The following is a 13,522-nucleotide window of genomic DNA, read 5'->3' as shown; positions in this document are numbered from 1 at the left end:
CTGTGTGTGTAGCTGCAGAAAAGGGCACACTGTCCGGTCCTGGAGACGTCTTTCTGTGTTCTTTAGTTGTTTGTTTTCTTTCTCTACGAGGCTACCATGTGTTTAACTATCCCTCCTGCCCCTTGCAGCTCCTGGTCTGTTTCTGTTTCTTTCGTAAAATTCCCTCAAGAAGAGAGAAGGCAACCAACTATGTGAAGTTAGAACGGGAAGAAGATTTGGTCACTTTGGAAGAGCCCTCAAAACCCGTGTTAGTTAGGGGTGAAGGCAGGAGTTTCCTCCTGTAACCAGGAGTTACTGGTGAAATGGGGTGAGCTTTACAGATCTAAGTAAGGTACTGATGGTGTTGTGTGGTTTTTAGGGAATGTGTTTTAAAGAGATGTGTCTTGGAACGTTGGTCCACGCGGGGTTTTCTGAATTTAAGTCATTAAGGAAAATCTCCAGAAATAGGTCTGATAATCGTTTGGGGCCTTTGTAGTGATGTTTCTGTCATTGGTATTTCATTTGGGTAATTGGAAGCTTGGGCCAGAACTTCTGTACTCATTTCACTTGATTGAATGGGAGCACTGGGCTTTATGAAGAGTTGATGAAAAGCTAGGGAAAATTTAGTTTGTTGGTTTCTAGTTTTTTGGCCTTGAGGGCTTATGATTCGATTAGCTTTATGAAATGTTGAGGCAGTGACATCATTGAGTTTCCTGCGTTTTGTCCTTACGGAAGAATTTGCACAGACAGTTACATTGATGGGAATTTTAACTGATTTATTTTTTTCTTTAAAAAATGGTTGAGGAATAGTCACGGTGTAGGGTGGTTCAATCTGAAGAATAGAAAAATTTCGTAACACCATGGTTCCTGATTCAAAGGAGGTTGACTTAATCAGAGTAGATCAGATAAAACAGATTATTTGGTAAGAATTACATTCTGGCCTTTAAGAGAGTAATCACTTCTAGCTTGGGGTATTAGGATAGGTTTCACAGAAGTGTGTTTGGGATGTAGATGTGCTACAAATTTTTCTTGAACAAATGAATGAACAAATGAGTAAGCTTTAAAGAATGGGTAAAGAACTTGAGGGTGACATGATGGGTTAGGTCTTAAAGGACATGCTTAATGGCATGAGAGCTGGAAGGGAAATGTTTTGATAGTTCAGTGAAGCTGGTAGTGGAAAAAGGACTGCTTAGAATAGATTTCAAACTGTAACAACAGTGAATCACACCAATAAATACATTTTTAGTTCATTTATTCATCTCTGTATGCATGTGTACATACGTCCATAACTGTAAACAATAGCTATCCTTATTACATGCTGTACATTATGTTACTTTGCTTTTCTATATCATCAAAAAAAGTTACCTATATATTACGTTTCGTAGTACAATATTTGGTAATGATGTGTGATCTGAAATATATCAGTCTAGAGGAAAAGTGGAAATGCAGGCTAGAGAAGTGTAGGTTGGGGCTGATTACTTTGGGCTGTATTCAGATGAATTTAAATAACACATTGACATTTTCAGGTGAGGAGTATGTAGTAGGAAGGGTGAGATTGAACACTAATATTGTTGAGCAAATAGTATTATGTGCTTTCATTAAAGAGCCTGCACCTCTAAACTGCATTGTTTTATCACATGTAGAATTCATTATGGTTTTGCATCATTAGTTTGAGGGCTGTCATAAGAATTATACCTCTGAAATTCATTGTTGTGTTTACTTTAAGAATGTCATTAAGGATGCTGTTCAGCAGTATCTCACTTTAGGAGACATAGGATAAATTTCTTCTAAGTTGAGCCCTGAGAGTAGTTGTATTTCTCCTAATCAGTTTGTTTTCTCTTGTGGATCCTCTGTAACTGATTAGATTCCTCTCTCTATTGACGAAGACCAGAACCAAATTTGGGCCAGTTCTAAAAAGTGTATATAGTACCTTAGAGTATGAATAGGGTGTGCTTTCCTTCTTGCCTTTTTTTTTTTTTTTTTAAAGATTTTATTTATTTATTTGACAGAGAGATCACAAGTAGGCAGAGAGAGGAGGGGAAGCAGGCTTCCTGCTGAGCAGAGAGCCGGATGTGGGACTCCATCCCAGGACCCTGAGATCATGACCTGAGCCGAAGGCAGAGGCTCAACCCACTGAGCCTCCCAGGCGCCCCTCCCTCTGCTTTTTGTCATTACCTACCTTTGTGTTCTTTTGCTTTAATGACAGTTCCACTTATAAAATTTCATACTTTATGGATATTTTTGTTAGTCATGTTAAATTCATTGTTGGGTAGCAAAGTAAGTATAGATAAATTCGAACGTATAATTAAGTCCAAGGAGTTGAATTAAAATTGAGTATAAATCTTGTTTTAATTATTTCAGGACTGGAAAAGAAGGCCAACCCAGAGAGTACTACACATTGGATTCTATCTTGTTTCTACTTAATAATGTGCACCTTTCTCATCCTGTTTATGTCCGACGGGCAGCTGTAAGTAAAATTCATTTTAAAACTTTTTTTTATTTCCTTTTTATCCTTTTTGATGGTAGGAATCGTTATGTCATTGTGCACTAAGATTGGTGTCTGAGAACTTTATTTCAACATTTGGCGCCCGAACAGGGACCTCTTCAGGACTCCATAGAGTCCTTGTAAGCAGTGTGGGACGACATCATTTGGCATGAATCGCTTCCCTCATGGGTTTCAGATCAAAAGAATAAAAGGTTTGTTTGTATGAAAGTCTACTGGAGGGTCAAAATTAGATTACTGTGATTTATGCGGATTTTTAAATCTGTGATTTTCATGTAAAATGTGGGCACTGTTTATAAGAACAGAAGTTTTGAAGGCATTTATAGTAATGTTTTAAGAAATTCATAAGCCTATGGAAGGACCCTGATATGCAGAACTTTAGTTTAATCTCAAGAAAACTTTTTTGGGAGCATCAAAAAGAATCAAGATTAACAGACAACTTTAAAATTAAATTTTTAACCAATTTAATAAACCTTTTTAATTCTTCATTGACAAACTCATTTGTTTTCAGTTTTGCCTGCTTTCAGCATCTCAGTATTTGAACACCTCATTTCTGAGTAAGATATAAATATTCAGCATCTACTACATATTGAAGAAGTGATACATATGGTAAAACTACTTGAGATGTGGGAAATAGTGGGATAAAAATAACAACGTTTCTATAAACTTACATTACCTCATCTTAAATGTTTAAAAACTGAATTAGGCAGTAATGAGGATATTTTGTTGACTGTGTCCATTCATTTTGTGGTAATAAAGATGATCCAGGTACTTGCTTTAGATTTAGAAATTATATTATTGAGAAATGGTTGTAGCTGTAATTGTTACCTTTCTTCCCATGTGTTTTTCTTAAATACTTCACAGAAGTAAAATACTTCTATAATTTTAGGGTTTTACAAATTTTATTCTTTCCTCTTTTGTGTTATTTGCTCTTTCTTGTGAGCAGACCATTTCTGAAATAAGTTTTCCTAAGCCATGGCTCCTTTTTTAATGTGTATAGACTTGTATCTTTCTCAATTTGTTGTATTAGGTCCATAATTTATTAGTAGCCAAATGATGAAGTATGTTATCAGACTTAGAAACAGTAATTTAAAGAAAATTAAGTCTTTTAACTATTTATTATATATCCCATGTAGGGTGGTTTTTAAAAATAAGCACACAAAATTCTGTAGGCTCTTAAATATTTATACTCATAGCAGAAATTAAAATTTAGCCTGCTCTTAAAAAAAAAGTTAATTTTAAGTGATGCAGTATAGTTTATTTCTGTCATCAAGGAGTGTGTGCAGAATGGTACAGTAGATAGTATAAGATAATTAGCCAAAGGATTCTTGTTACTTCACTTTTGCTTATATAAAGTGACAAAGTGATTTTAATTTATAATCTTGCAGCCACCTGTCATTCCTGTATTCCATTGTTGATATTATAAAAATGATATGGAAAATTGTGGTAATTACAGGATTTATTGAATTCATGGCCCGAAGATGACTTGGTGACTAAAGTATGCAGTTTTATTTGTTTTGCATACCTCTTTACAAACTGCTAATATAGAAGCTTAGAGGAAAATTATCCATTTTACCAAAATAGGTACATTTTCCAGGTTTAATTTTTTTAATCTTTTCCCCTTTCTTACAGAATTTTGTATACACTCAAGGATAAAAAAGAAATGTGTAATATGGAAAGTATACACTCAAGGATAAAAAAGAAATGTGTGATATGGAGAGTAAACAACTACCATTAATGTTTTCTTGTATAATTTCCTCTTAAGTTTTTTTCCCCATGCTTAAATAGCACATACCTATTGTTATTATAAAAACTTAGGTTAATGGCTAAGATAGTGTATTTTGGAGTTCAAGTAGAATATTTTGAAGAAGTCTGTTTTGTGTTTGAGGCAAGAAGGCACTTGGAAATGTGTAAAGTGAGCAGGCAGTAGGACTAAAAAGATAATTGCCTAAAGCATGCACAGTATCATGAATAAAATAAAAAAATACTTAAGGTAAGCCAAGGGAACAAAAAAGATTGCAGTTGATATTTTGAAGAAGGATGGGTCATTGTTTTATTTCTACTGATTATTTTTGATATATCTTACTTGAATTTCAAGAATGAAGTTATTTAAAGTTAATATTCATAAAAATTTTCAAGACTTTTATTGGCTCTTTTAGCCTAACTCCCTAAAGATAAAATCTTAAATAAATATTATCAAGATATGTTGGAATGAAATTCATACATTACATAATGTTTGTCTTTATTATTCCTTATAATTGTGTTGTTTTGATAACTAATTTAAAATTTTCACTTCAGACTGAAAATATACCTGTGGTTAGAAGACCTGACCGAAAAGATCTACTTGGATATCTCAATGGTGAAGCATGTGAGTAATTTTTAACCTTCTTTCACTTTTATTTATTTATTTATTTTTAAAGATTTTATTTATTTACTTGACAGACAGAGATCACAAGTAGGCAGAGAGAGAGAGGAGGAAGCAGGCTCCCCACAGAGCAGAGAGCCCCATGTGGGGCCGATCCCAGGACCCCGGGATCACGACCTGAGCCGAAGGTAGAGTCTTTAACCCACTGAGCCACCCAGGCGCCCCTTGCTCTCACTTTTAAATAGCCATTGTTTCTTTCCTTCCCCTGTGAAATAAAAAAGCAATGGGACGAGAATTTGTATTTCCACTAAAAAATTAACTTTCCAGCAGCATATGTTTGCATATGCTCTCCATTCTTTTTTTTTTTTTTTTTTTTTTTTTTTTTTTTTTTTTTAATTTTTTTTTATTCCATTCTTTTCTATTATGGTGAATGCACTATTTTTGCTTCTAAGGCCAGTCACACTTCTCGGTCTATAGACTCCATTTCCTTTCATACTCTGAAAGACTTTGCCTTTATGAATTGTTACTTCTTCTCGCATCATCATCTTTCTCTTTTTCTCTACATCATTCCCTTTACTGTAAGATCTCTCATTGAAAAACAGTTTTTTGACCCCACATTCCTAGTATCTGTTGAATTTGTCTTGAATTCTTTGTTAACAATTGTGTGATCTCACTGCTCCCCTCTTGACTCCACTTCAGTCTGGCTTTCCTACTCAGCATCTCTAAAATCACTGTTAAAAGTCAGCACTGATTTAGGGGTTACCAGTTCCTTTCATGTCATATCCATATCTTGGCCTCTCAACAGCATTTGACACTGTTGATGACTCTTTTTTGGAAAGCCTTTCTTTACTTGGCATTTGGGGCACCAGACTCCTTTGATTTTCTTTCTGTTCATTGTCCATCTCTCATTTTATTTTGCTTACCAATCTTCAGCACTGATCTATTCCTAAGCTCAAGTTATAAATCCACTGTTCACATCTTTCCTTGGATATTTAATAGGTATGTGAAATTCAACATACCTGAAATAGAATGCTGATTTCCTCCTTCTTTTCTCCCCTCAAACAAAACTAAAATAGCAGGTCTGGTCTCCCAGTGTTTCCATCTCAATAAATTCTTTCCCATACATGTAGTTGTTAAGGAAAAACCCTAGAAGAATCTTTGATTACTTTGATCAATTTCATGAGCAAATCCTTTTTTTTTTTTTTTTTAACTTTAAAAGTATGACACTTTTTAAAACATTCTATCCTATCCTGTTCCGTTCTCCCCCTTTAGACTTGCATAGCCCTCTTACAGGCCCCCACTCTGTATTTTCTGGTATAGTCTTTGTCCTACCCATTAGAGTGACCTGTTTGTGAAAATGCATATAAACTTAATTGTGTCACTTACCTGGTCAAGCCCATCCTGTGGCTTCCCGTCATACTTAGAATAAAGCTTACACTTCTTGTTCTTTTCTGACGTGTGTGATCTTGCTTCTGCCTAAATCTCTGTGGCCTCATCTTCTTCCAACCCTCCTCTGCTTGCGGCAGTCCTGTCTTAATGATTCTTTTAACTATCCTAACTTTTCACGTCTTTGTACTTGCTGTTTTCTCTGTGTTAGTTCTTGTTTCTCTGCATTGTCATATGTCTTACTTCTTACTACCTCATTCACATCTGTGCTTATTAAGTCTTCTGTCAGAAAGGACTTACCAGGGGTGCCTGGGTGGCTCAGTTGGTTAAGTGGCTGCCTTCAGCGCTCAGGTCATGATTCCAGGGTCCTGGGATTGAGCCCCGCATTGGGCTCCCTGTTCAGCAGAGAGCCTGCTTCTCTCTCTCCCTCTGCCTGCTGTTCTGCTTATTTGTGCTCTCTTTCTGTCAAATAAGTAAATAAAATCTTTAAAAAAATAAGGACTTACCATTCTAAAATATAAAATAGTGTTTTGCCACATGTGTGCATCTATGTATAATATCTTCCTGATTTATTCATCAAATTCCTTACATTGATTTGAAATTACATATTTGTTTATTTATATATTGTCTCCCCCAGTAAAAGGTAAACTCTAAGAGGGCAAACACTTGTTAAATACCCAGCATTTAGAACACTGGTAAATAGTGGGTGCTTACCTGTATAAATGAGTTATCATTAATTTGCTGTCTTAAAAAATATGAATAAATATGTATAATCAATTGATATATAATATAAATTGATGAGTATGAATAAATTGATATAATCTTATAATAGTATGAATAAGTCAATATAATTCTGATTGGCCCTAACCTTTCTTGGGGTGGAGTTTACTACCTTTAAGTCATTAATAGCTATCTTATCACGTATTGTGCTCCACGGCTTTAACAGTAAGATTGACTTGCACAGTCTCTTGCATAATGGAAAGACCATCATCAGGAGTGTCGTCTTTTTGTATTGTCCTCACTGAACATTCAGCAAGCACTTACTGAGTGGTTATTCCTTTACTTTTCTTTAGATTTATTTATTAGAGGTGGATGGAGGGAGGCAGCTTGCGAGTGGGCATTAGCTATAGGGAGGGGCAGAGGGAAAGGGAGAGGATCTCAAGCAGCCTCCCTGCAATCGTGATCTGAGCTGAAGAGTTGGATGCTCAACTGATTGAGCCACCCAGGTGCTCCTTGAATGGTTATTCTTAAAGGCGTTGCACTTGGTGCTATATACAAAATGCAAAATTCCTGTTCAACCTGTTTACCATTGGGAAAGACAGATAAAATAAGGGTTAAAATCTTGGGAGAGGATTGAGGAGGGATTCTAATTCTGCTGTGAGGAGGATGGAGTTGAGGAGAGGCAAAGACTTTTTTTTTCTTTTTTCTTTTTTAAACTATATGGTGTACTTGTTAGAAAATGGACTTTTTTTTGCTTTGGAAGATCTGGTATAGATTCTAGGATTCTCTATTTTTAAGTATCTCCGGTGAGCTTGATAAGTAGGCTGGTTAGTGGGGGAGAGTACTTTAGGGCAAATAAATGGTTTTTCTTTTCAGAGTCCAGAAAAAAGTTACCCTTTAATCATCCATGTCATTTCCTGTAGTTTCTATAGGACAAATAAATTTAGTCATCAAGTATATTCCTTTGGTATTTTTAAAACAAATTGTTGAATTAATGGCTTAATGAGCAAGTTGAGGAAATCTTAAGACATTCCATGTTCTTAGACAAGGAGACAGAACAGCTTAAAGATATCAGTTCAGGGCGCCTGGGTGGCTCAGTGGGTTAGGCCGCTGCCTTCGGCTTGGGTCATGATCTCAGGGTCCTGGGATCGAGTCCCGCATCGGGCTCTCGGCTCAGCGGGGAGCCTGCTTCCTCCTCTCTCTCTCTGCCTGCCTCTCTGTCTACTTGTGATCTCTCTCTGTCAAATAAATAAATAAAATCTTAAAAAAAAAAAAAAGATATCAGTTCATAATATAGATTACATATTTAACATGATCCCAATAAAAATCTTTAGTTTTTCTTGAGGGAGGGGTGGAACTAGACATGATGATGTTAAAATCCATTTGGTAAAAGTAGCTATCATAAAAGTTTGGAGAAGAGCAATGAGAAAATACTGTTTTGGAGTGTAGAACTAATTATAGAGCCCTAGTAATTTATGTGAATAAACTGATAGAACAGTTTTTTATCTGTTAAATGTTAAATTATGTGAATTTGACACAATTAAAGAAGGAGGTCAAATCAGTGGGGGAAAGATAGGATTATTCAAGTAATAGGTTGGTAAAAATTCGAAAGTTCTGTATTATTAAAGACCTGACGAGTTGGAAAAAAATATTTCAACTCCTATCACAGTGAATTGACCAGTCTTACTGATAATATGCAGTGGTTCTATAAATACATGCATAAATGACCAAAAACCCAATAGATTATTGTCATACAATTCAAAGAAAAAGTGATGAAATCTTATGAAAAATGCTTATTTCACTCATAATTATAAATTGAAAGTATATATAGTATTTTTTTAACCTCATTGATAACAATTTTTCAGTTTAATAATACGCATAGGAGTCTCTGAGGAAACAGCTATCCTAATGTATTTTTAGTTGTAGTGTCACTTGATGAAATTCCCACTGAAAACACTACATCTGGGACTTTATCCTAGAGGTATGATTGAAAATGCATGAACAGGGGCGCCTGGGTGGCTCAGTGGGTTAAGCTGCTACCTTCGGCTCAGGTCATGATCCCAGGTCCTGGGTTCAAGCCCCACATCGGGCTTTCTGCTCAGCAGGGAGCCTGCTTCCTCCTCTCTCTCTGCCTGCCTCTGCTTACTTGTGATTTCTCTCTGTCAAATAAATAAATAAAAAAAATCTTAAAAAAAAAAAAAAAAGAAAATGCATGAACAATGTGTCATTGTTTGTAGTGACAAAAACCGGTTAGAACTGAACTGCCCGTGGATAGATAGGGTACTAGTTAAAAAAATTATAATTAATCCGTACAAGAAATACTATGTAGATTTAAAAAGAAAGTTAAAGAATGCTCCACATACTGATATGTTAAAGCTCTGTTACTAGGTTAAAAAAAAAAAAGGTTCATGAGTGTGTATAGTGTGCTGCCTTATATGTTAAAAAAGGAGAAGAATAAAAGTGTATCTTTGTATTTCTTGTAACTAGAGAGAGAGAGACTAGAAAGATCCACAAGAGACTGATAGTAATGGAGGGTGGTGAGAACTAGGTGGATAGGGACTGGTACATTCTTTTGTTAGTTTCATTATTTTGAACCATTCAAAAATTAAGTGATTTAATTTAAAAAGTAATTATTATTTTTTTACTAATTGTGAGTATCTAAAAATTGCATTTTTAAGGCGAATGTTAATTTAAAGAGTTTTTCTTTATATGTATATGTTTATGTATTTATGTTTAGATAACATTTTGTGTGTATGTGTGGTAATTAACATTAGAGTATATGTTCTATAAAGTGACCAGTTGATTTTTCAGTCAGATTACTACAATAATTTGTAAACTAAATTATTAAAAATATTTTGTCCTTTTACAGACTTTTAAATACAGATTAATCTTTTATAATTTTTTAGAAAACTGCTTTAAAACTTATTTTTTTTCCTAGGTAAATCACTGTATTATACACAGTAAGAATTATTATTATAAGAATTATTATATGCAGTAAGAAATAACAAATATTGGGCATTTCTTGTAATAATGTCAAGTGTATGTGTTCAAATATTGGTCTTCTTACATAATTCTTTTTAAATCTCTAGCAACATCCGCAAGCATAGACAGAAGTGCCCCTCTAGAAATAGGTCTTCAGAGATCTACCCAAGGTATGTTTTGTCACATATTTATATTGAACTTTGAAAAACTTATTTCAGAACTATGTACTTACTTACTTTTTTTTTTCTTGAAGTAAAACGAGCTGCAGATGAGGTTTTAGCAGAAGCAAAGAAACCACGCATTGAGGTAATGGGACTTTATTTTAAATGTGAATCGTAGTATTACTACATTGGGTTTGTATATGAATAAGAATTCTTTTTCATAGTCGTCCTAGGAGTTTTTTTTTCTGGAAAAATTGTTGTAGTATAATGAATGTTTGAGTAATAATAGTTTGAGCTGTAGTTTAAGATCTCTTACATAGAAGTTATGTGTTGGATAGATCACTTTTCTTTTATATCCATATGAAAGTATTGGGCTAGGTCAGGAGTTGGAAAACTACTTCTGTTAGGAATCATTTTAGTAAGTATTTTAGGCTTTTTGGGTCATTTAGTGTCTGTTAACTACTCCACCCTGCTATTATAGTGCAAAAGCAGGAAGAGGCAATACTTACATGAATTGGCAAGGCTGTATTCCAATAAAAATTTATAAACTGGATGGTGAGCCTGCTTTTGGGTTGTAGTTTGTCTACCCCTTGAATAAGATGGTATGAGAATTTGCTTCACTCTTAAGAACTGTGAACATGAAGTGCTTATTACAGTTATTTCTTAAAATATTGGTGTGTATTAATATACCCCCCTGAGTGGCTCAGTCAGTTGAGCATCCTGCTCCTAGTTTCAGCTCAGATCATGATCTCAGGGTCTTATACTTAGCTGGTGTCTGCTTGAGATTTTCTCCCTCTGCCTCTCTGCCCTCCTCGTCCTTGCATGCACCCCCTTCTCTCTAAAATAAATATTTAAAAAAAAAAATACTGGTGTATTAGGTTGCATATTTTTTTGTGGTGTTTTATAGCCAGCAAGTGGAATACTAATATTGGTAAATACGGATAGGTCACATGAAATAGAAGCTGTATAAGAAATGCAGTTACCTTTAAATAGAAAAGTCATTGAACAGCTAGGGTACTGCATAAGAAAGTTAAGCCTTAGAAATTCTGATTTTAGGGACGCCTGGGTGGCTCAGTTGGTTGGACGACTGTCTTCGGCTCGGGTCATGATCCTGGGGTTCCAGGATCGAGTCCCACATCGGGCTCCCAGCTCCGTGGGGAGTCTGCTTCTCCCTCTGACCTTCTCCTCGCTCATGCTCTCTCTCATTGTCTCTCTCTCAAATAAATAAATAAAATCTTTAAAAAAAAAAAAAAAAAGAAAAGAAATTCTGATTTTATGATTATGAGGTTATTTATTTACATTTTTTAACAAATCCCAGATCAGATACATAGAAAACTCCCTGACCATGGAAGATTATGTACTAGAAGGAGCCTTAAAATCTGAGAAATGACTGAACTGGTCAATATAACAATTAATAATATAGAAATAGTAGTCATCACTAATGTTAACATTACTAGAAACCATAATCTTTTCCTTTCACACTTGTATAAAAATCAAATAGTTGTACCTTTTGCCTGCTACATAAACAGCAAAGCATTCATAGTTAAGGATAAAATGGTAACTTTTAAAGGGACAGGGTTGTTGGTAAGTATGTTCTATATAATCATTGACAGAATTTGATGTTAAAACAGTACAATTTTGTTTTAATTAATTTTAAGACAATTTTAATTAAGCATACTCTGAGACATGGACTTGTTGTTTCTTAGTTAATGATCATAGTAATAATTAGCTCATTGTTTTTGCTCTGTTCCTGGTGACTTTTGTATACTTTATGTATATTAACTCATGTAATCCTCAGCCACAACCTCCTGAAGTCGGCAGTACTATGCATGTCATCAGTGAGCAAACAAACCCCTCAGAGAGCGTAAGTTACTTGCTGAGGTTCACAGAACCAGAATTAGAGGCAGACTATCTGGCTTCTAGCCATTCTATATATACTGACTATACTGACAAATTTGGCAGCAGTAATACAGAAGTTTTCACCAGCTCTCTCTGTATGAAAGAAGGTTATGACCCACTGTGAACAGTGAGTGAATTTAGAAACACTATTTATTTGGAAAAACCTGATTTTACAGTTAAATTATTTTAAATAAGTAGAACATGTTGAAAGTACTAATTTGCTAGGCTACCATTAACTTGGAACATCAGCAAGAAATAGCATAATATAATTCTTTCCAGAGTATTTATAAAGTTACAATGATTTACATAAACAACGTTACATAAACAGTGTTTAGTGTATATACGCTGGGAAACTACAAGGCACTGGGCTAGGAGAGAAGCCTTGAGAGCAGAGATTCTGATCTAATCTGATTAATTTCTAGGCTGCAGTTGTCTTTAAAATCAGTAGTAGTTTCCTAAGGAACTTGAGTAATTTGTATTATTACTTTCATTACAAAAGGCTAAAATTTAATGCAGCTTGCTAAAATACCATCTTTGCATTCATGTCAGCATAATGTTTTAAATGATGGGTTAGTATTAGAGCATGAATTGGATGGAGCACAACATCGAATATACTGATGTTTTTTATACAGTACCATATTTTGTTAGCCACAGACACTGACTGTGATCCTTAGTTTTCTCATTTGTTGAATGTGGACATTGAACTAGATCAAGTTTTGTTTTGTTTGTTTTTAAAGATTTTGTTTATTTGACAGAGAGAGACACAGTGAGAGAGGGAATACAAGCGGGGGGTGTGGGGGAAGCAGGCTTTCCACCAAGCAGGGAGCTTGATGCGGGGCTCCATCTCAGGACCCTGGGATCATGACCTGAGCCGAAGGCAGACGCTTAAAGACTGAGCCACCCTGGTGCCCCTCAAGTTTTGTTTTTAACCAAACACTTTCCAGACTAAATTTTATCTGAAATTCTGACATGCAGGTTAGAGAAAAGCTGAGCTACCAAAGGTTGAACTCAGAGAAGTGACCATGGGGCACTTTGTAGGTAATGCCTAATGTTCTAAGGAACATGCTTTGAAAACACTCAGGTTTTACTTCTGATCCTCAGAAATCCTGATGGATTCAGGACCTGGGGCAACAGGTGCAAAAACCTATCTCCAAAATGAAATTTTTGACTATGGTGAAGGCGTTTCATAAAATTTTAGTGATAAATTTTCCTGAAGAGAAGGAATTTATTTGTGGTATAATACCTTATGAATAAAAGTAGATATGATACATTATGGGAAGAACGTTTAATCATGGAAAAAAGTTGCTGAAGTTCTTTGGTAAGTTTTTAATCAGTTCTACTCTTATGTGATCCAACATGTTAAATACATGTTATTGTTTTTCTGTAACTAGAAGTAATCTTACAGTCGAGCAGACTTAAGGCCAGCAATGCTTGGAATGTTATAGGCAGGAATTTATGTAAGGAAAAGTTACATGTTTTTGTTGTTTCTCTACAAGTTAGGTAAAAATGTAAGATGTTTACCAGTGA

General features: G+C 35.0%; 1 protein-coding gene across 2 annotated transcripts in view; it reads left to right on the top strand.

Moving 5' to 3' along the window:
• CDC73 (cell division cycle 73) overlaps positions 1-13,522 on the top strand; it is a 124,659-nt gene that overhangs the window by 680 nt on the left and 110,457 nt on the right. For both annotated transcript variants that reach the window (XM_047703722.1, XM_047703721.1), the window contains exons 2-5: positions 2,341-2,446; positions 4,781-4,850; positions 10,043-10,105; positions 10,189-10,241. In XM_047703722.1, the coding sequence (XP_047559678.1) occupies positions 2,341-2,446; positions 4,781-4,850; positions 10,043-10,105; positions 10,189-10,241 (292 nt within the window). The remainder of the gene's footprint in view (positions 1-2,340; positions 2,447-4,780; positions 4,851-10,042; positions 10,106-10,188; positions 10,242-13,522) is intronic.

The sequence above is a fragment of the Lutra lutra genome, chromosome 15 (genome assembly GCF_902655055.1).
Source record: "Lutra lutra chromosome 15, mLutLut1.2, whole genome shotgun sequence".
NCBI classification, from domain to species: Eukaryota; Metazoa; Chordata; class Mammalia; order Carnivora; family Mustelidae; genus Lutra; species Lutra lutra.
Note: the sequence above shows the minus strand (reverse complement) of the source record. Positions and strands in the feature narration are given on the sequence as shown.